The sequence below is a fragment of the Ipomoea triloba genome, chromosome 14 (assembly GCF_003576645.1).
Source record: "Ipomoea triloba cultivar NCNSP0323 chromosome 14, ASM357664v1".
Classification (NCBI taxonomy): domain Eukaryota; kingdom Viridiplantae; phylum Streptophyta; class Magnoliopsida; order Solanales; family Convolvulaceae; genus Ipomoea; species Ipomoea triloba.
Genome location: NC_044929.1, coordinates 4,237,769 through 4,260,972, shown reverse-complemented (window position 1 = coordinate 4,260,972; position 23,204 = coordinate 4,237,769). Strand labels below are relative to the sequence as shown.

At 38.2% G+C, this 23,204-nt stretch overlaps 4 protein-coding genes across 4 annotated transcripts; 2 read left to right on the top strand and 2 right to left on the bottom strand.

Moving 5' to 3' along the window:
- Window positions 1–6,704: 6,704 nt before the first annotated feature.
- Window positions 6,705–9,384, bottom strand: LOC116005088 (equilibrative nucleotide transporter 1). Its single transcript, XM_031245324.1, has 2 exons — window positions 8,765–9,384; window positions 6,705–7,641 (listed from the first exon to the last, which is right to left on the bottom strand). The coding sequence occupies exons 1-2, from the start codon at window positions 9,285–9,287 to the stop codon at window positions 6,911–6,913; spliced, it is 1,254 nt and encodes a 417-aa protein (XP_031101184.1). The 5' UTR covers window positions 9,288–9,384; the 3' UTR covers window positions 6,705–6,910.
- A 4,342-nt stretch (window positions 9,385–13,726) lies between these two features.
- On the top strand, window positions 13,727–15,560 carry LOC116003600 (40S ribosomal protein S2-3-like). Its single transcript, XM_031243496.1, has 2 exons — window positions 13,727–14,419; window positions 15,156–15,560. The coding sequence occupies exons 1-2, from the start codon at window positions 13,769–13,771 to the stop codon at window positions 15,318–15,320; spliced, it is 816 nt and encodes a 271-aa protein (XP_031099356.1). The 5' UTR covers window positions 13,727–13,768; the 3' UTR covers window positions 15,321–15,560.
- Window positions 15,561–17,903: 2,343 nt separating this feature from the next.
- On the top strand, window positions 17,904–20,522 carry LOC116005370 (senescence-induced receptor-like serine/threonine-protein kinase). The gene is made up of 7 exons (XM_031245653.1): window positions 17,904–18,059; window positions 18,137–18,247; window positions 18,338–18,457; window positions 19,320–19,538; window positions 19,614–19,729; window positions 19,850–20,110; window positions 20,197–20,522. The coding sequence occupies exons 1-7, from the start codon at window positions 17,987–17,989 to the stop codon at window positions 20,419–20,421; spliced, it is 1,125 nt and encodes a 374-aa protein (XP_031101513.1). The 5' UTR covers window positions 17,904–17,986; the 3' UTR covers window positions 20,422–20,522.
- A 10-nt stretch (window positions 20,523–20,532) lies between these two features.
- Window positions 20,533–22,950, bottom strand: LOC116005369 (U-box domain-containing protein 19-like). The gene has a single exon (XM_031245652.1). The coding sequence runs from the start codon at window positions 22,814–22,816 to the stop codon at window positions 20,783–20,785; it is 2,034 nt and encodes a 677-aa protein (XP_031101512.1). The 5' UTR covers window positions 22,817–22,950; the 3' UTR covers window positions 20,533–20,782.
- Window positions 22,951–23,204: the final 254 nt, after the last annotated feature.

Here is a 23,204-nt window from a genome sequence, read left to right as displayed (position 1 = left end):
TTATTTTAGAGTCAAACTATTTGTTTTGTTTAAATATGAATGAAATAAATATGTTGAATCCCATTTCGGAATTACACTGGCATATACTGTTTTTCTTAATTTAGAGTCCAACTATTTTGTTTTTGTTTAAATAAATAGAATAAATATGGTGAATTCGAAATTTCTAAATCTACCCCTGTTAATCTCATTTTAGAATTATACTCGGCAATATAGTGAATCCAGAATTTCGGGATCTGCTCCTGTTAATCTCATTTTGAAATTATACTCGGCAATATGGTGAATCCGGATTTTCTGGATCTATCCATGTTAATCTCATTTTGGAATTATACCCATCAATTTGACATTCACTAATTTTCATATTTTAGAGTCCAACTATTTTGTTGGTTTAAATAAATATAAGAGAAAATGGTCAAATAGCCCCCTAAATTTTAATCAAAAAGTTAATTAGACCCTTCATGCTCTGCCGAAGAAGAAGGTGACCAAAATGGTCCCCTTTTGGGCTTCGGGATATGGCGGCCATATGGTCGTCTTCTTCCGAAGTAGAAGGCGACCAAAATGATCGCGTTCTGCCGGAATCGGCGCCTAAGCGCTAGGCGGTGCCCGGCCGCGTCGAGGAAGGCCTGAATCGGCCTCTTCTACTGTCGGCCGACTAGGCGGGCCCGTCTCAACCACCCCCCCCCCTTTTTTCTTTTCACAGTCATTAGAACTCCGCCTCCGAGGCAGTCTCAAATCTCACCGTTGGTCGCCTCCGCCATCGCTATTTGCCTCCGTCGTCGCCGTTCGCCCCCGCCTCCGCCATTGTTGTTCCCCTCCGCATCTACTGTCCACCATCGCCCTTCTCTGTTGGAGTGTTGGAAATCTCAAAAATACCTCGTCGTTCGCCTCCGCCTCCGGCATCGCCATTCCCCGCTGCCTCTACTATCCGCCATTGCCCTTTTCTGTTGGGGTGTTGGAGGTCTCAAAAACACGAAAGATGAAAAGATGAAACACGAGAGATGAAGAGAGAGAGATGTTAGGATGGGAATGACTTCTTAATTTATTTACTTTGGGAAAAGATCGAGATTGAGAGAATGGCAGAATGCTTTAATTTCTTTACTACTTGGAGAAATGGAATCACGTGATAGCCTTGGGAAATGGAAATGGAAATGGAAATGGAAGACAACTAGGCAAGCAAACACCCAAACTAATAAGAAATTAAAATAAAATAATAATAAAAATATACATGTGTATAAATTGGGCGAGGCGCGTCTTTTTCAACCTTGGCCTTGAGCACAAGGCAGTCATATTTTAGTCGCCTTCTGCTCTGCTGGATAAGGTTACAAAGTAGAAGGCGACCAAATGTGGTAGCCTTCTCACTAGTTCACCGGAGTTTGGTTGGTTATTGTTGGAGTTTGTTAGAAAGTCATCGGAGTTAGTCGGATGGTCGTCGGAATCCTAAGACCTGCTATTACAGGTTATTTACCGATTTTTAGGTCTCAATGCACAAAAAATGCAAGTTTATGAGTTTAATTGCATCTTTCAAAAGTTTAAATGCCTAATTTACTTTCTGAGTAAAGTTTAGGGGCATATTTGACCATTCTCTCTAAATATAATAAATATGGTGAATCCCATTTGGTAATTACACTTAACAATCTGACGTTCACTAGTTTTCTTAATTTACAGTTTAACGATACTTTTAGTAGGTATAAAAATATTAATAGGTAGAATTCTCAATAACCAATTACAAGAATCTTGCAAAATTATACTACAAATTGGCACCAAAAGCACAAACAAATGCACTAATTGACAAGTCTCTTGCATATAAAACAAGATAGCAAACTTTGTCATTCACACCTCACCTTGCCATGAGCAAAATTTATAAAGACCTTAGTGCAAAGTGCAAGGCGCAAAGTGTAAACTCAAGTCATATGGCATCCAAATTAGTTGCATTTAGAAGTCTTTCACTTGCCGGTCTAGTTCCCTACTTATTCAAAAATTAAATAATTTTTTCTAAGATGTGACATACCTTTTTATGTGAACCAGCATCGCTTTATGAAGTGTCAATGCACAATTACTCAATATGTCATATCATTAGTTTGCTAAGCACACTCATACTCTCGATAAAAGTCACAAAGACATTATTTTTAAATTTTAACCAAGAGTAGTGGAGCTTTATTCCAATAAACAACCTTTCTTTCTTTCTTTCTTTCTTTCCTTTTTTTTCCCTTCATATTTTCATGCAAAAAGTTCTAGATACTACAGTTTAGAGTATTGGGTTCATTTATCTTCAAAGAATTAGTGAAAATTTAGCTTCCACCAATATGCAATGAGTCATTTTGAAAGAATAATATTAATTTAAAGCATGATTGCAACAAGAAAGGGATCATACAAACATTCAAGATTTAATTGTATACAAAAGATACTCTAAACAAAATTGCTAAGCTTATAAATGGGGTACTATTAGGGTTTTCTATAAATATGATGCTTGTAATCCTAGATTTTTTGTCATCACAATTTATAAAAGATCTCATCCGCTCATGTGGACAAAAGGCTCTTGGCCGAACCACATAAACTCTTCTTCTTCTTCATTTTTGTTTTCTATTCTTGATCTCTTGGTCTCATTTTTTTCAACAGGTATCAATGTAGACTAATGTGCATCATCCCGAAAGGGGTTAATGAGATCAAAAAGGGAAACATTTTTTTTAAATACAAGCATAAAAACACATAATAAAACACAACACACATAAAGAAGAAAATGAAAAGTGGAACAACATGCAATAGGATGTAGTAACCCCTCCCCCCCCCCCCCCCCACTTGAATTTACATTGAAAGAACGGAATAAGATACTCCCATAAACACATCGATGCCACCTGAACATGTGAGATACACCTCATAGAGGTGTACCTATCATAATCAATCCTATAAAATTAAGCATACATCTCAACTAAAAAAGAAAAATAGTAACATAATCCAAGTAAGAAGAAAATTAAAGCTACAAAATAATTGGAAAAAAAAACTAAAATAAGGATAAAAAAATTGTGTTGTCCCATAACAAGCACTTGTTTATAATTCTTAGCTCGACTTTATTTTCAATTATGATACTCTCTAACCCAACGTACTGCCCCAATATCCACACAATGGTGTTTTTGGATGTTATTATGTGTTAATGTTGGGTCTCATAATTTTATAACTAAAGACAAGAGAAGGCAAACACTTGGTTAGAAGGGTATTTGGTGGATAATAGATGGGGAATCAAATGGAGGCATTTTGTAGATACTATATGTCAAGGTTTGGAACAAATTTTGTGTCTATTGAAGGAGATTTTAAACTATTGAGACACATAGGAGGTGTAAATGAGTTCACTGACAAGTATGAAGAAATGAGAGGCCTAATGTCGCAAGATCATCCTTATATGATTGAAGCTTACTTCCTCAACAAATACATAAGTTGTTTGAAAAGGGTTGCGAGGTGTTTTGTGAGGACAACTAGGCCAACTACTCTACTAGAAGCATACTGGCTAGCCAAGCAATTTGAGCAAGAAATGAAAGTCACTTATTTCTTTCCTAAAGCTCCTAATCAACATAAACCACTACCTACAAGAGCAAATGAATTCCCTAAACTACCAATTGTTGGTCAACGATACTTTGAGTTAGAAAGGCTCCGGGATCAAAGACTTTGTTTCTACTATAAGGATAAGTGGCAATATAGACACAAATGTAAAGCTAATAAGCCCATGGTTGCTGCTATGGAAGGATTTGTTGAGGGAGAAAAAACATTAGAGCAAAAGGAAAATGTTAGTGTTTAAGTCTAAACCCCACTGATATAATTGGCTGTTTTATTATGGCAAATTAGTTAGAATAAGTCTAGAGTCTGTCAGAGCTAAAAGTGAACTTAATTGATCAGATTCTACATCAGAGCGTTCGGGGAATATCAATGATCTTCACCAACTTATCTTTGCTGAGCTAAATAGAGCAGTTACTAGCAAAGAGGTGTGATTACAAGAAAGTCCCCATCAATTAGACACCTCAAAGAGTATCATGGTAATTAAGCCATAAAGATTCAAATCTAAATGATTACCGTGTTGTCTAAGTCAGAGTTTTATATATAAGATGGGAGATGGTTTAAGATGAGATGATGCATGAGAGATTATTGTTGTTATAACAAAAAGAGAATAACCATATTCCCTAAGTTCTAATAGTTCCACTCTGACTTCTTTGTCTTCTCAAGAAAGCAAGATCTGGAGTTTTGAAATTTGAAGATCTTGAGAAGGCAAAACTCATTGATGCTTAAAATGTGGACGTAAAGGCCATGCAACTATGAATCAGTGAAGGGTGAGTCATCAAGACAGACTACATCAGATTAGCTATCCAACAAGGGGACTTGGTTGGACTTCTGACGCACGGAGCTCCGGTCTTGGCAATCTACTGTAAGCCTAGGTCAGTCGGGTAGATACCTTGTGAGGGATCACATGGGTGAGAATGTTTTCTCTTACCTTCTGTACATTGTGTGTTGAGTATAGTGGATTGGACAAACTATGGTCGTCCCCAGACGTAAATACTGAGGTATCGAATTGGGTTAACAATATCGTGTGCCAGTTTAGTTTCTACATTTACTTTCTGCATTATTATCTATACTACTGTTGCATGATCTGCGCGAAATATCAACAATATTCATAACTGATAATCTTTGTATAGATAAGGCAGAAACGTAATCCGACTAGACAGAACAATTTGGATAGGTAAATTTTCATAAAAGAAAACCCCAATTAATGAAGTAGTGAGTGATGAAGCAGAGGTAAGTCTACATGATGTTGTGTTATGAGAAGGAATGAATACCATCAAGCTATGGGGTAAGGTGAACAAGAAAAACCTAGTGATCTTGGTAGATACGTGGAGCACCCATAGCTTCTTAAATCCTTTGATTGCTATAAACTTAAAATGATAATTCAAAGGCTTACCCTATGTCTATTGTCATAGTGAATGGGGATAAAATGGAGAGTGATGAGGTCTATAAGAGCTTCATCCTTCAAGTGGAGCAAACAATTAATACAAGGGAAAGAATTTGAGAGGGCCTTTAGGTTGTTGAGAATGGAAGGTTGTGATATGGTATTGGGCATAGATTTGATTGACAATTATGCTCTTATCCAACTACATACCAGACCTCCAAATATAACCTTTAATAAGGATGGAAAAATGGGTGACACTCAAGAGTATTGCTAAGTATATCATGATTGTATAGGCTAAGTAAAAAGGAGGTCACTAAGTGGGAAAAAAGGAGATGACACCTCCTTGGATGACACTATCATAAAGATTGATCATAAAAGCCTTAAGTTTCTACTATATCAGATTATCACAACCACTATCCAATAGAAGAGCCTCATTAAGTTATTTTGACTAGATTATTCTATCCAATACAAGAAAGAAATTAAGAATAAGGCGGCAAATGCATTATCAATGAGACTAAAGGGGAATGAACCGTCATTGTAAGCCATTACCATGGTAATCCCAAGTGGGCTAAGGAAATCATAGGAAGCTATGATAACGATGATTAGGTTAAGGAAAACTTGGTTGTTGCATTGATGGATCCAAACAATCTACCTAACATTACTATTAGTAATGGGTTATTGAAATACAAAGGCACGCTATACATAGGTTCTTCAAGGAAATTGGGGATGAAACTAATCAAGGAATTACACAATTCTATTCTAGGAGGACACTTTGAACAACAAGCAACTTATATGAGACTCAAGAACCACTTTTGTTAGACATGGATGAAAAGGGAAATTATTGAGAATGTACGAGAGTGTGATATCTATCGGAGGTGCAAAGACGAGAATGTTCTCAATCTTGGTATGTTGCAACCTTTTACCATTAAGCATGGAGTTGAGTAGTATCTCCATAGATTTTATTGAGGGATTACCTAAATCCTACAATAAGGAGGGCATATTGGTGGTGTTTGAGTGAATGACCAAATATGGCCATTTTTTACCCTTGTCTCACCCCTATATAATATAACATGTGGCAAATTTGTTCATGTAAAATGTTTACAAGCTACATGAACTCCCTCAAGATATTGTGTCTGACGAAGATAAGGTCTTTATAAGCAAATTTTGGCAAAGAGCCTTTAAGAATCTTGGAGTTAAGCTTAGCATGTCGACTACCTATCACCCTCAAACAGATGGACAAATCGAGAGAGTCAACTTGGAAACTTATCATAGGTGTATGACATTCCATAAGACATTGCATTTGGTTGAGTACTAGTATAACTCCACTTTTCACACAGCCTTACAACTCACTCTCTTTTAGGCACTTTATGGATACCCCCACCCATGTTGGCTATGTAGTTCTTAGGGAATCAACTTTGAATGAGCTAAGGAAAGAGCAGCTATCATTGTTACTCTGAAGGGAAATTTACAGCAACCTCTGCAGAGAATAAAATACTATGCTAATAAAAGAACTAAGAGAGAACTCCAAGTGGGAGACTTGGTTTACTTGAAAGTACAGCCTTATAAACAAACTTCCTTGGCAATCAGATCAAGCCTCAAGTTGGCTTCTAAGTTCTATGGACCTTATGAGGTGTTAGAGCGAATTGGACCAGTAGCATACAAGCTGCATTTGCCACCTGATTCACAAATACACCCAATATTTCACATATCAATAATTACATCATTAGCACGCCAATTATTACATCAAATTATACAAGATTATGTAAAGAATTTAACGTTACAATACCACCCCGGTGCAGCATTCATATAGAAGGTTTGGATTACTCTTACAACACCAATGTTTAAGGTTATTATAATACGTAGTATATGATACAAATTGAAGTTTCCATTTCAAAAGTCACAAGAGAACTAATGTTTACATTTGTGCAAGAACAAGGGAACAAAGGGTACATTTGTGCAAGTGATACAATTACAATTGCAGAAGAACTAAATGACCCAGAACCAAGATAACACAGACCCTGCTGCCAGACCAATCACCAAGAATAGCACAACCACAATCCCTGCTGTCTCCGCATGTTGCAACTGGACAGTTTTGGGAGCCAGGATGAATAACACACTGGTAAGGTATCCATTTGTAAGTCCCAACAGACAGGTCAGTATGGTAACTGGAATTTCAGTCCTAAAGAACTCGGGGCCGTGCAAACAGCCGTAGAAAAGGGGCAGAAACAACAGTCTAGCAAAACAGGCAGCAATGGCAACCTTTGCTTTGCCGATAGCATAGAGGGCAGTCAGGGACTTGCCCACCAAATCGAAAACATTGTAGCCTGTAATCAGCAGGATTGGATACCAGTCGTCGAGAATCTGAGAGTGTACATCCTCCGTGATATATCCCGGAAAAATGGACAACGTTACAACATAAATAATGAGGATGCCAAACCCATACCACTTTATTGTCCCAATAATATCCCACAAGGTTGCTATCCATAACTTGGTACTTAAGTTACCCTTCTCTTCTTTCTCCTCATTCACTGCCTGAGCTTTAAGGTCATTGTAGTATTGAATCACTGGGAGTTTATGTGCCACATTGTAAAAAACAATGCACAATACCATCACAGCAATGCTGACAATGAAATAAAGATTTGAGCTTTTTCTCAGTCCATCAGCATCTTGTGGATACACAGCTTTAGTCAAAATTCTTAGCAGAGAAACAAGGATGCCTGCAAGACATGGCATAATCACACCATTAATTTGAGTTTAGATTATCCATAAATGAAAAAGAAAAATGTAAATGGGAAGAAAAGGCTAGATTTTTTTGACAGGTAAATAAGAAGATGGACTGCCCAGCCAAAATAACAAGAATAGAACAGCACACTTTCAGTTCACAACTCTAGTTTTATACTCTTCTTTTATCACGTGGCATAACCTAAGTTTTACATCGGAGTGCGTTTTAATTTTGACAATATCATAATCATTAACCATCCAGATTATCAAGTTCATTAATGTATTGGTTGGCATTAGTAAGTTGTAGTGGTTTTTCTTAGGTAACATCTATCTGACTATATTAATGTTGCTTATATTGAAAAAGAACTCAATTATCAATTAATATAAGTCACTACTAAATCATCTGAAAACCACGTCCAAATAAGAGAAGTTACAGCACATACAGTCTAGTAAATCATCATAGCATTTCTATGAAACCATGAATTGCAGGCTTTGAGAAAAAGGGCAAATCGGTGACAAAAGGTAGTATGCTAATGAGATTCTAATAAGACCATAATAATGGCCCAAATGCCAAACAACTGAAGTGGAGCTTATTTGAAAAAAGTCAAAAAACAATATAACCCTCCAATATCAAGGCATAACTCTTTTGGCTTAAGGCTTATGGATTAAAATTTAAGTCAGATGGATAGGACCATGTCTATTCACAAATTGAAGTTATAAGAGTTGTATCTGATGTTTTTAATACAAACCACGGACACAAAAACAAAGAAGGAAACATCTTCTGCAGATTAAGTAAAGCTTTCAATGCAGAACAAGAGTTACTCTATAATACTTACTTTCAGATTTCAATTACAAAAGGGGGAAAAATAACATTACTCCAAGATTTTCTAAATCTTAGCTCAAAACAGACGAACCATCAAGCTAAAATCAAATGCTCTTACCAGACAAGTCAACACTAGTGATCAACTCAAATATCTATGGAATACCCTGATTTATCCAATACACACCAAGATAGCAATGAAGAAAAACACCAAAAAAAAGTCAAAAAGTCAATTTTGGAGTTAGCAATTTCCCAAACCAGAAAACAAAATCAACGATTGAAAAAGAAGAAATAAATACCAGAAGCAGCAGTGCCGGCAACGACGGCCTGCATGTACCGGTCAGGCAACTCTCCGGCGGCTCCAATTACTCCGCTCTGAACCAACCCATCCGCAAGCCCACAAAGCCCCACCATCCCCACAGTTAAATAGTACCCCCCTAAGACCCCAACGCTCCCCTTCACATAGAAAACATCCATCAACGGAACCGCGAGCAGAGCCACCACAAATAGAGCCAGGCCCACGTTGATCCTCACAAAGGAGCTCGATTTATGCGCGAAGGCTATAATGAGCAGCAAGCAAATCAAGCCCACCACCATATACACCACGGCGAAGACCCGGTCCACGGATGCGTCCGGGTAGAGGTAGGAGAAGTAATCCACGGCTGTAACAAATGCGTTCCATGGGAGGAGATAGCCAGTGCCGAGGGTGAAGTAGATGATGTAACCCAAGTGGAAGGAATCTTTGGGAGCCTTGGGATTTAGCAGAGCCGTTGATTCTGAATCGCCGTCGCACGCGGCGGTGGGGCTGGTGGTAACACCCATCGGCGGTTAAAAAAAGGATTTTGTTTTGTTTAGCTCTGACTAGTGGTAGTTCAGAGAACTAGAGAAGAGATCTGCTCTGCTACTTGTAGTGTAGGTGAAGATATAAATGGATCAACCAAATTAATATTCAGATGATGTGTCCAAAGTAAATTATCATTGTCATGCTCATTCCCTTAATATAACAATAAAAATATGATAAAAATTTGTATGAGGTTTTTTTTTTTTTTTTAAATTTTTTATTACTATTGACTTTGTTACAAACAAAGTCAGGCTCAAACTCACTCTCTTCCATATGGAAGTGCAATCGGGTGCTACTATACTACTAGGTGTTGGTATATGAGGCTTCTTAATATTTAATTGATTATAATTAAATTAATTATAATCATATCTTTAATTGATTTTAGATATAATAAAATCATATCTAAAAGGTTAAATTTTATATTTACAAATCTAACTGCTCTAATTTCTAAATTGAGGATAAATTTATGTGACATTGTAATTATATTTTGACAAATGGGTGAAAACCTTACATAACATTTTAACCAAACTTTTTAAAGTTAAAATATTGATCAATTTTACCTTTTTTTATGGTATGATAATTACAAAAATCAATTAAAACTTTATCAGCACTACAACATTTAATACAAAATCACAAATATTTTATTATAATCATTATTAAATTATTAACCAAATTTTGCGCATGATTTTTTTTTTTAAATACAGGATGAGTGCGCCACCTAGCCATGTGTTGTTGCTTATATTTGCTTACAATGCCCACTAGTTGAGTAGTTGGGTGTGACCATTTCTTACCTTTATTGAGCCGAGATGGTATTGATAATAATCAACTTCGTGATATTATGATACAAAAATAATATTTTATTTATTTGTCTTTTTTTTTTTTTTGAAGTTTTGTTCAAATTTTTTGTCCACAAAATAAAGGTGTAAAATTTCACCCCAAGTGTAACCACACCTAGCCCGACAAGATGATAGAGGGTAAGAGGGATAAATCACGGTGACTCAACAATTTCTTAGGTGAGATGACCACAGTCACCTATAAGAAGCCCACCACATTGAGTATAACTCCTACACTGTGATTACTAAGACTCGATCTGCTACCTGCGTACCAAATGAGCTTTGCTCAAACTTCTTACTATATATAAAAGAGAGAAGACTTAAATCATAAAATTATTATGAGGATGAGAGGTACGAATATATTTGGATTGATCTTAGGACTTAAATCTCTTTATTAATGTTAAATTTGGGATCTTAAGTTGAAAAGGACGGAAAATACCTTTAAAAATTTTAGATTTCGGTATATCTTAAATTGATGGATGAGCGGCGTGATAAATTTTGACACTAAAACAATAGTCGTGGATGAAAATTGATAAGAATTAAACATGCGGAGCAGAATTGTCATTTTACTAATATTCGTGAGATCAAAATTGATATTTACTCTTTAATATACTATTGTTATCATCTATGTTATAAATCTATCATGTTTCACTTAAAGGAATTGTACATGTAACATGCATTGCGTAGAGAATAATCAACGCGGCGTTTGGTTGGAAGGAAGGAATTAGGGGGAAAAGAATTGTAATTTTGTAGGAAAAGAATAAGGTAAAAATATAGTATGAATTCAAATGATAGTGTTTGGTATGCATAAATAGGATTGCAGTGAATTGAAAGGGAATAAGTGACACAATGACTGAAATGCTCTTATGTAATAATAATAATGAAAAGGTACAAATAATCCACTGAACTATTTTTGGGATAGTAATTAAGCCACTTAATTCGAATAAGCTCCAAATTCATATTTGAACTTAGAAAAAAAACAATTAGCATTTTTTGCAAGTTAACAAGTTAGTGCTAATTAGGATGCCATGTGTATTTTTTATTTGTATTATTATTATTATCCTACTAAGCATTTGACCAAAAAAAAAAAACCAAACAAAAAAAAAGAGTCATTTCCATTTTTGGTCCTATTGTTATTAGGGCATTACCAATTTTAGTGCACTTCATTAATTTTTGCCACATTGCGGCCCATCTTATTTAGTCATTGCCACTTTTAGTCCACCGTAAAGCAATGAAAATAATGTGGCTCACATGGCTTTCGACCGTATTATGTAGTGAGGAAAGTAATATTGACGGTAGTATTTTTCATTATTAACCTCTTGCCAAAGTAGATATTTAAAGCAACCCTTTTGACCGAGAGAATCTTTAAAGCAAAGCTGGAATTATTGGCGTGCACGTTATTATATAGTATAGTTTTCAAGAAACAAAAGTTGATTAGATAAAATAAATAACTATATGGAATATTTTGTTTTTGACGGTGATATAGGCACACGTGATTTTTGTGATGGTGAAGGTGAGGTTAGGTAGCGATTTTTGTGAGGTGAAGGTGAGGTTAGGTAGCAATTGTTATACTATTGATAAGTCCATCTTGTATTGTAAGGTTTAGTTAAAAAATTATGTGCATTGAATTGAAAACACATCATTTATTAACTACATACACATGTTAACTACAAGCACATTATATATTAATTGCATATTATGTTATTGTAATTAATATACTCCGTATTATGTATTTTCAATTTATTTACAGATAAATAATCTGTTAACTACAGTTACATATATGTATAATATGTTAATTACATACACATAATTTATATATCATTTTAGATCAAGATTCATAATATAAGATGAACTATAATCAATGATATAATTTGTCGGTTAGGTAGTCAAATACTATTGGGCCCGCCCATTTTGATCCAATTACAAATTCGAAGTTTGGCTTTATTAGAAAAAGAGGTTCAACACTTCAAGTCAATCAAACTTGACTTAAGTTTCTTTAAAAAAAAATCTTTTTATAGTTTAGTTGGTTAATAAGTAATCTTATAATTGTATAATTATATTATATATTGATGGAGTTATGGGATATAGACCCAATTTTTTGGTTGGGACCAAGCCCACAAAATGAGAGGCGTGAGACAAGAATCAGAGTGGCGCATGACAAGCCCAAAAGAGTGACGTGGGAGTGAGTGGGGAAGTGACGGACATGGAGTGAGTAAGGGGAGTGACGTGACGATTATGGAGTGAGTGGTAGGAGGAGTGACATAGAGTGAGTGGGGGGAGTGACGTGACAATTATGGAGTGAGTGGTAGGAGGAGTGACATAGAGTGAGTGGGGGGAGTGACGTGACAATTATGGAGTGAGTGGTAGGATGAGTGATATGGAGTGAGTGGGGGGAGTAACGGACGGCTATGAAGTGGGTAGGAAGAGTGACGCGATGGCTATGGAGTGGGTAAGAGAGGTGACGTTAGGGGTATGTATATGAAATGATAATGGTACATGCTAGGAAGTTGGCCAGGCACGCCAGGAATGACGAGAACACCGCTCGCCACCCTTGCCCGTTAGGGGCAGGCACGTTGGTCGCGTCCTGTTGCGCTTGGTGGCGGCTGCCGTGCCGCCGCCGGGTGTAACAGTCGTGCCTCTCGCACGCGGATGGCGGCGGGGTGCGCCGCCACCCCGAGGGGGGCATGCCCGCGGGTGCGTCGCGTCATGTCCTTCGTGCCTTCTTCCGCGGGGTTTGACCGAAGACGTGGGCACGTGGATGGTGGGGGCTGTCGTGATAGGAAGGCGTGGGACACGTGTTTGGTGGGGGATTGGCGCCAACTGGTAATCGTACACGTGGAGGGTGCTAGGGAGTCTATCAACAGTAATAAAGGCGGGATTCTGGTCCATACCAGGCATCTCTCAAATCATGATTCACTTCTTAGCTTAGTGGTCAGGATTTTCTTTCTCTTCTGGGTGTGCCTGGGTTCACCTCTTAGAGGCAGTATAGTTGTGTATTCTTTGTTATTTATTTATTAACCCTCAATTCCTTATTTATTATATTTATTTACTAGTTCCCCTATTATTTATTTATTTATATTTGACCGTCATTTATTGGGCTTAACATATTATGTGCTTGCAGTTAAAATATTATGTGTTTCTAGTTATCATATTATGTGTTTGTAATTAAGATGTTATGTGTTTTCAATTTATTTACAAACACATAAACTGATAAAATTACAAGTCCAGAATATGCCTGAAAACACATTATTCGAAAGTTATTTTTGACCAAGGTCCACAATACACGATAGATCCTGATATGTGGTATAATCTGCCCTAGTTTTTTTTTTTTGAAAGAAACTCGGACCATACTCGGACATAGTTGAAAGAAAATCTGGCCTAGTTGTAAAAGTAAAAGTTGAATGATCTTGGCTTGAATAGTTTAGGGCCATACTCGGACAGTTTGACCCAAAACTTCATATAAAATTTCGAGTCCACCACAGTTTTGGGCTAGTCATTAGAACGGGCTAAAGGCCCACAGGCCAGAGTTACAAGTTCCTCGAGTTCGCCACTTAAAAGTAAACCTATTCCCTTACTCGCCAAAAACCCTAGCTCAGTTGTGCAGTTGAGAGAAAACCCAAACCCTAAGCATGGCTGAGAGAGGAGGATTTGGGCGCGGTTTTGGGGGACGAGGGCGTGGGGGAGACCGTGGAGGAAGAGGCCGCGGTGGACGCCGAGGTCGCCGTGACACGGAGGAGGAGAAGTGGGTTCCGGTGACCAAGCTGGGACGTCTTGTGAAGGAAGGCAAGATACGATCTCTAGAGCAGATCTACCTCCACTCTCTCCCCATTAAGGAGTATCAAATCATCGATACTCTTGTCGGGCCATCTCTCAAGGATGAGGTCATGAAAATCATGCCTGTCCAGAAACAGACTCGGGCAGGGCAGAGGACCCGATTCAAGGCATTCGTGGTCGTCGGTGACGGCAATGGCCATGTCGGTCTCGGCGTGAAGTGCTCCAAGGAAGTCGCCACTGCGATTCGCGGCGCCATTATATTGGCTAAGCTGTCCGTGGTTCCCGTGAGGAGAGGTTACTGGGGGAATAAGATTGGGAAGCCTCACACCGTGCCTTGCAAGGTCACCGGAAAGTGCGGTTCAGTCACCGTTCGGATGGTCCCGGCTCCCCGTGGTGCTGGAATTGTTGCTGCTAGGGTTCCTAAAAAGGTGCTCCAGTTTGCTGGTATTGAGGATGTCTTCACCTCTTCCCGTGGCTCTACTAAGACCCTTGGAAACTTTGTTAAGGTATTCTCTTTGCTTTTAAACTTAAATTTATATGATTGATTGAATACATCTGTTTAATATGTATGTTAAGTGATCTGTTTTATTATCTGGTCTTATTGAATTGCACTATTTGTATTATTCATACCATACTATTAGTATATCTTGGATTGGGATTATGCACTTGTTGTATTATCATTATTCCCTAGTCATACAGTTCAATGGACAATCTTGTTGCTTGTTTGGTAAAACAGTGTTTTATAGTTTCACAGTTTAGTCATTTTCCCAAAGTGTATTGGATGAAACATGAGTAAATTAGCCGTTGGTCTTTCATTTAGATTGTTCTACTACTATGGATGTCCAAATGTCATTTCTGCTTATTGGCTGGTTGATTTGTTTGTTGGTTAATCAGTTATTCAGTTGTTTCAAACATATACCTTATGAGTCACATTTGTATTAGACTGTCTTGTCGAATATGGGATAGTTGCTAGTTACTTATGATAGAAATCAAAATACTTATAACTGAAATTGTGATACTTACAAAGTGTATCTTCATTGAACATCTCACCCAATTGTCTATAACCCGATTGGTCTCACAAGTTTTTGCCATATCTTAATGATTCATTCTGTCATTTAAAATGTCTGTTGGCAACAAAGATGGTTGAATTAAGTATGGGCTGCACTATTGGACTTCTCGAATATTGTTTCTTTACTAGGAGGTTTTTGTTGGGTATCAATCTTTTGGTTTTGTGTTTTGCAGGCAACATTTGATTGTCTTATGAAGACATATGGGTTCCTTACGCCAGACTTTTGGAAGGAGACTCGCTTCATAAAATCTCCATTCGAAGAGTATACAGATATCTTAGCCAAGCCAACCACCAAGTTTGTCCAAATTGAGGAGGTTGCTGAAAAGGTTGATGCATAAGCAAGGTTTTATGCTAGGACTTTTTTACTAGGAAATGTTTGTTCTAAGATTCCAAGGAATTTTGATCCATTTTTTCTCCTTATATAAGTTTGGTTCTTTCATCTTTTTGGACATGATTTGATAATTTAATCTGCCAAGCAACTATAGTTTGTTTAATTTTGTCATTATGAGATGCTTGATTGTGTTATATTCTCATTTGCATGTTTATTTGAAAATTATAATTTTGTCCCTACAATTTAAGATAATTGTTATTTTCATCCTTAGTTCTTGACCATGGTTTGTTCTTTTCGAATATAGTTCTTGGTTAATTGTAGTTATTTTTGTCCTTAATTATTGGGTAATGCTTGATATCTGGGTTTTTTTTTGTTAGTTTAAATAGTAAGATACTATTAGAAGCAATTTATCAAGCCACTGCATGCATAATTCTAAACAATTAGAAATTATTTAAGTTACCTTGGAAACGTTACATCGTCTCAACATTAATACACACATTTTAATACATGAATCATTTTCAACTAAGTGTGTATTTGGAAAGGAAGAAAACGACTTTTGAAAAATGTTTTTTGAAAAATAAGTCATTTTTCAGAAAATATTTTTCTTTTCGGTGTTTGGTTGCATTTCAAAAAATTGTATTGATGTGTTTGGTTCATTTTTTAGAATTTAGAAAATGAGCAAATTGTAACCCAAAGTTAAAATTACAAATTCTATCAATTATTATCATTACTTCCATTAAACACAAACATTTTATTTATCCAAATAATTCAAGAGATCTTTTTAAACAAGCAAAATTAGTGTTATTTAAAAATAAAAAGGAAGAGAGAACACTTTATTTAAAAATAAAATATAAAAAGGAAAACAAAAAAATAACAAACTCTCTGGTGGAACCAGTGGAAACGAGAGAACTGGAAACTAGAGAGTCGTTTCTCTCGAAACTAGAGAGTCGTTTCCGGTCCGAACCGAGACTCTTTGGTTTCTGACCCTCTGGTTTTGGTCGGAGTTGAGACACTATGGTTTTCGACTGAAACGAAACTAGAGAGTCGTTTTCAGTCGGAATCGAGACTCTCTGATTTCTGATGGTTTTGGTCGGAGTTGAGACTCTGGTTTTTGATCGGAAACCAGAGAGTTTCTAGTTTCTGTAGGAAATAAGAGATGATTTCCGACTGGTTTCTGATCGGAAAAGGAGTTTCTTATGGTTTCTGATGGCGTGGTCTGCTTGAAGATGAAGAAGGCCCTTGGTTCTTCGTGATTGTGTAGCAAGAAGATCTGAAGATGGAGGAGAGAAACCGAAGGCCCTTGGTTCTTCGTGATTGTGTAGCAAGAAGATCTGAAGATGGAGGAGAGAAACCGGCTGCCCAGGTCTGAAAATGACTTCCCAAAATTTCTGGGAGAAGTCATTTTCCATAAAATGACCCCTATTTTCCTTTGACTCAAAGTTATTTTCCATTGACTTTTGTTTTCCATGTCTTGCCAAACACAGGAAGCTCGGAAAATGATTTCCTGAAAACATTTTTTCGGGTTTCCAAACACACCCCAAATGTTAAATTGATAGAATTTTGGCCTCTAGGAGATCACCATAATAAATTTCCTTGAATCTTGTTAGAACTTTTTTATCACTCATCATCATATGCCGATAAATTAAATCCAAGCGTAACAATCTCTTCTTATGCCAATAAATTAAATACATGTGTCTAATAACACCTCCCTAACACTTAAACTTGACAAATCAAATGTTATGATCTTATCATTATTAATTTTGAATTTTTCTATTGTTTCAAATCATTATTAATTTTGAATTTATCTATTGTTTCAAAAGTGCAAATGCGTATTTTGTGATTTATCAATTCCAGTAAAAAGGCATGAAAACGAGTCGTGTCCATAATTGTTAGCTCTAGTAATGGGACTAATAGCCAATAGGGAGTAATTTATAGCAGACAACGAGACAAAAAATGTTGTTCTCATTTTAGGTCCAAAAAAAGAAGTTAAAAACCACATCATTGGTCGCATTGTTTCTGAGTCCTTTGTTCTTTACCGGAAGCCGACACTTGTAGTCTGACTTTGTCTAGTCCGGCAATGTTGTTTTCTGCACCACAAACAAGGAAATAAAATGTTGTTTTCACTCACATTGCTTTTATTAAAGAATTCTCTCAAAGAGGGTGGCATCATACTATGCCATTTGGCATTTGTCTTCTAAAGTCTCCTTAGAGAATTAAAGATAATGTTTTATATCAACTAAAGCTAAAGTGATAGTAACACGTGGATCATAGTCTCTTTTTATGAGATGACGAGGATTCTGATAACAAATTAAAGAATGTGTAATTGCAGCATATGTTCAATCTCAATTAAAAGAATAAACTGATAGTTGGATTACACATTTATGTCTATATATTGTATTATATATACTCAACAAAGAGCAAGAAGAATAATCATCTGGTTTCTGCATATAACATCTTTTGAGTTATATGATACCTCAACTCTACTTTATAACTACCTTTTTCTTCTAACTTCTTATGAATTGTCTGTAGTGTAACTGAGCATACAAGAAATTACTGTCTTTATCTTCTATAGAATCTTTTTTTGTGACCATATGCTTTGATCATCATATACTTTTGTTAGTGCCCTTTATGGCTTTGTACTTATAATCATCTTTACACTAAGGCTCCTATGAAATGATGAACTCCTCAGAATCTGTTGCTGCAGATAAAGGAAGCGAGGCCAGACGGGCAATTGGCTATAGCAGAGGTAATCTTGAAAAACTATATATGAATATATGATCTGATGATATGTTTATAGATTTGGAAAAATAATATTGGGTGCAGGTCTTTGGATTCTTATTGGTGGCTTAGTGGGGATTATAATTGTGATATTAGTGGCATTGTGGATCTTTTATCAGAAAAGGGCTGAAAGGAAACCTCAAAAAACTGGAACAGGTTACACCCTTTAGAATTGGGAACATTCTCTTTGAAGCTCTCAATTTGCAATTAAGGAATAAGTCAACCCCACTTTGTTTTTTTGTGCAGTGACAATATCGATGCATTCATTCTCTGAAGAACCCAGCTCCTTGAACATTTCACTGAAAGAAATCTATTCTGCAACTAACAATCTCAGTGCTTCACACTTCATTGGCCAAGGAATAGCTGGTGAGAATAAACTCCACTTAATAGCCAACACAGGAAGATTGGTTGTTGTTAGGCTCGTAGCGAAGGCGTCCCCAACAATCCTCCTAGCCCTTTGGTGCTGAACTTAGTCCTTTACCGACCTCCGGCTAACAAACAATTCTCTTGCCCCTAACCACTTGACCACCTAGTGCTAGACTTGTCCCTTCACTGGCCTCCGCCTAACAAACAATTCCCCTACCCCTAACTGCCTGGTGCTGGACTTGACCTGGCCTCAACCCAACAAACAATCCCTAGTCACTTGGTGCTAGACTTGGCCCTTCACCGGCCTCCGCCCAACAAAGAATTCTTCTGCTCCCTAGCCACTTAGTGCTAGACTTGACCTTTTACCAGCCTCCACCCAGCAAACAATCCCCTAGCTACTTGGTGCTAGATTTGGCCCTTCACCGGCCTCCGCCCAACAAAAAATCCCCTAACCCTTAGCAGCATGGTGTTGGGCTTGACCCTTCACCGACCTCCACCCACCTAGTGCCGGACTTGCTACTTCACTAGTCTTCGCCCATCAATTCCACCAGTCTTAACTGCACATGGCACTGGAACCTGTGACTAGACTCTGATATCACTTATTAGGATCAAATGAATAACATTACACCAAGTTTTAGCTTGTTGCAAAAACACAACTTCGTTTTCTTATATTGCCACATTTTCAAGAGGCAGAGTGGTAGACTTGACCCTTCATGCCTTTGCCCAATAATTCCTTAACCAGTTGGTGCTGGACTTGGCCTTTCAAGCCTGTGCCCAACAATTATATAACCTTTTCTTTATATTTTTGGGGTTGTCTTTTCGTCTCGTGGATCAAATCTTTCTGGAATGATGTTATTTTCAGGGAAGGTGTACAAAGGGGTACTGTCAAATGGGCAGCATGTCGCAATCAAGCACATAATTAAGGATGGACAAATGGAAACATTCGTTAGGGAAGTCACAAGCCTTTCACATATCAGACATCCAAACCTTGTAGCCCTGCTAGGTCACTATGATGGACAAAATGAGTGCTTTCTTGTCTATGAGCTGTGCCACAATGGGAACCTTTCAGAATGGCTTTTTGGTAAGCTGTTTATATTAAAACTGTGGCATTTCTATTTCATAACATTTCCACTTAACAAACATATATGACAAGCAGATAAAAATAAGGTTCTGTCTTGGACCCAAAGGCTTGAAATTGCAATAGATTGTGCTAGGGGCCTGTTGTATCTCCATACATTTCCTGAAGGATGCATCGTTCATCGCGATATCAAGGTAGTTTATGTTTTCTCTAAGCTAATACAGTCACGTTTTTGATAGGCAGGGTGCTGGATTTGACCCTTCACTGGCCTCTGCCTGACAGACAATTAATTTTTTTCATTTTCATGTCTGCAGCCAACAAATATTCTTATTTCTGCCAACTTCCAAGGTAAATTATCAGACTTTGGGCTATCTAAGGTTATTGACCTGGGAAACTCCTATGCAAGCTCAGAAGTGAGAGGGACATTTGGTTACGTTGATCCCGAGTATCAAAAGAATCGCCGAGTCAATTCGTTTGGAGATGTGTATAGTTTCGGGATAGTTCTGCTGCAGCTCTTGTCCGGTCAGAGGGTTATCAACATAGATGCGAATCGCCCGATGCCTCTAAACAAAATGGTGGGCTACTTTCCATCAACATCCAAATAGTATTCTTGTGCATTTTCTGTTCAGGTTTTCAGATGTTCTGCTTTGTTTGTTCGTAGGCAAAAAATCTGACAAAGGGTAAGAACATCAAGGAATTTGCAGATCCCAAATTTGGTGAAGAATACCCTGAAGGGGCTTTTGAAGTTATGTTTAAGCTAGCTTTGTCATGCACTGGGCTTAAACAGCAAAGACCCTCCATGGACAAGGTGGTCACTACACTAGAAAACGCCCTACATTTTTCGACTAGAGATAAGTCTCTTGATCCTTACTTCCTGCCATTGTAGTACTATAATGATACTCTGATTTAGTGTTATTGGCAACATATAAAGTGTTCCTATTAGTTGAGACCATCAGATTGTGATCTTTGTAAAGATATTGTGGATGAAATGCTGATGTTTACATAGTAAAAGAAACATTTTATTCTGAATCTGATAGAAAATAACAACTGTTCATGTTTACATATACAACAGACTTTTCATTGCTATTAACATTTGTAAAAAAAAATGTTGTAGAAATGTATCTGTGGAAAGCAAAGCTTCATACAAAAACAAGAAGCTTTGGCGTACGGAATAGTGACTTAATTAGCTCTTAAAAACTCGAGCTAAAGTCACACACTTGTCGAACTATACACAAATAAATAGCATATTAATGTACATAATGGATGGTTGTGATTTGTGAAGTATCACCAGACATTGACAAATTGCTCTTGTTGTTAAAATCTTGGAGCAATCTGATGAGCGAACTGGCCTTTTTGCTCGCCCGAGAAGTGCCTTGGGTGAGGAGCAAATACAAAGGCGGCATGAGAGATGGGTTCTTCACTAAAACTAGAACCGCATCTGATCCACCGTTGATGCACAAGGCCAGCAGCAACGAAACACAGCACTCCTTTGCTGTTCTCGAGCTGCAGGAGTTCAAGAGATCAATAACGATGGGTAAAGCCCCGGCATAGAGGACGACTATTGCTCCCTCGAGCTTCTCGGACAGAGAGGATAGAACCGCGAGGCAATCTGTTATAAGGTCTTCCCTTTTGAGAGATGGCAATAGATCAATCAGCAAGGGCACTAGCCCAGCTGAAACCACTTTCCAGTGGCTCTCAGGGCATTTTAAGAGGCTGAAGATTGTGACCAGGGCATTCTTCTTCCCATGATCACACCCCGCCCTTACGAGCTCCACAAGCGATGGAATAGCCTCGGGATTTTCCCCGATCATTCCCCGGTACTCTTCCACCGAGGCGAGATAATACAATGCACCAGCAGCATGCTGCCTAGCTTCCATCTTAACCCCCTCTTTCAACACATCAAGAATCAAAACCAGGCCCCCATTTTCAGCAATGGTTTCCCTGCTTCTCGAATTCTTCGAGAGGTTTAGCAAAGCAGCCATGCTGTTCTCTTGAACCGACGAATCCCACGAGCCGAGCTGAAGCAAGAGAGGCGGGACGACACCCGCCTCTCTCAAACAAGACCTGTTAAAAGTGCTGGTCTTTGTGAGCGAACGAATCTCGTAAATCGCCTTCTTCTGCTGCTCACTTGTCCCTGCCACAAGCCTGCCAACTAGAAAACCAGCCACCAGTTTCATAGCCACACTACCCTTATTACCAACTGATCTCGCCACATCGCGGTTTCGCCCCGATTCAGGAAATGGAACCCCATTCTCATTGCAGTACTGCCTTATAATCTGCTTCAGAGCCAAATTGGGAACCAAATCAATGCTGATTAGCCTCTCACCTGTTATAGGACAGGTGTGATTCCCAGCCCTGAACCATTTCAGAATTGAAGACCTATCATAGGTGTGCCCCGTGGCAAGAGCCACCGGGTCAGTCATCAATTCTAGAGTAATTGGGCACCTGAAATCCTCCGGGTTCAAGCTCCGGATGACGTCATCATTCCGGCGGATACCGCCGCCAACAGCGGCGGTTGAAACATCCCCAAATTCAAAAACGGTACACCGGCAGTAAATCAAGAACCCCATTAGGTCAGAGAGAAGGGGCAAATCTCGCATCTCTTCAGTCTGCCCCTCTAAACAAATCTCAGATTCCAAGAACCTCACCCCAATTTGACACTCACCCCAGCTTCTTATCCCCAAATTTTCAAGAACCCATTTTAAATCCCTTGATTCCGGAACAACCCCATTTTCAAATTGTTCAAGAATCCTCACAATTTGACCCATAATTCCCCTATCTTCAAATTCAACTTCGAACCTAAACCCCATAGCTTGCTTTCTCACAAACTCCACCACTTCCCTCACTTCATCGCCCCCATCAAACGGCAGAACTTCCAGAGCCACCGCCATGGCCCTACCCACAACCCGAAACTGGGTCGCCACGTGCTCCGACTTAGCCGCCATCCATATCCTCGCATCTTCTCTGGTGCAATCCTCCAGCAAGAACAGAACTTTCTGGAACAAAAAATGCAGCTCAGACAAGCTCAACACCATTGATCCCGCAAACCTTGAATCCCCATTTCGGATCTCTTCAAGAAAAATTAGAAGATCATCCACCAAACGCATCAAAAACTTCGCGTTTTTCCTGTTTGTGAAGAACGTTTTTGGCTTGTAGTCACGTATGGAATGGCCTAAATGGATCAAGGCAGTTATAAGGCTAAGGAATGAGACGGTTTCGCTGGGACGAATCGCCGGAAAACTCAAAATCCGGCGAGTGTATTCATTGGATTTATTGATCATTGAAGATCAAATAACAAAAGGAACAAAAAAAAAAAAAGAATCTGAAGAAACTATACAAAGAGAAAAGTTCGTGTGAAACTATATAAAAAAAAAAACAAAAACAAAAAGGCGTTTTTTGAACTTTGAAGTGTTGTTTTGGCTTTTTGGATTTGGTAGTTCGTGCTACGGCTATATACATGTAATCTAGGAGTTGGAGAAATGATTGATGAGGACACGTGGTGGAAGATTATCGGGCGATCTTGATCTAACGGAGGCAGTTCAAGAGTGGACTTGAATTGTAAAAGGAGGCTTCATGGAGACTTTCATGGGCGAATAGTATTGCGACACGTTAGGCTGGGCGAAGGTCGTAAACAGTTATTTCATGGAGACTTTCATGGGCGAATAGTTT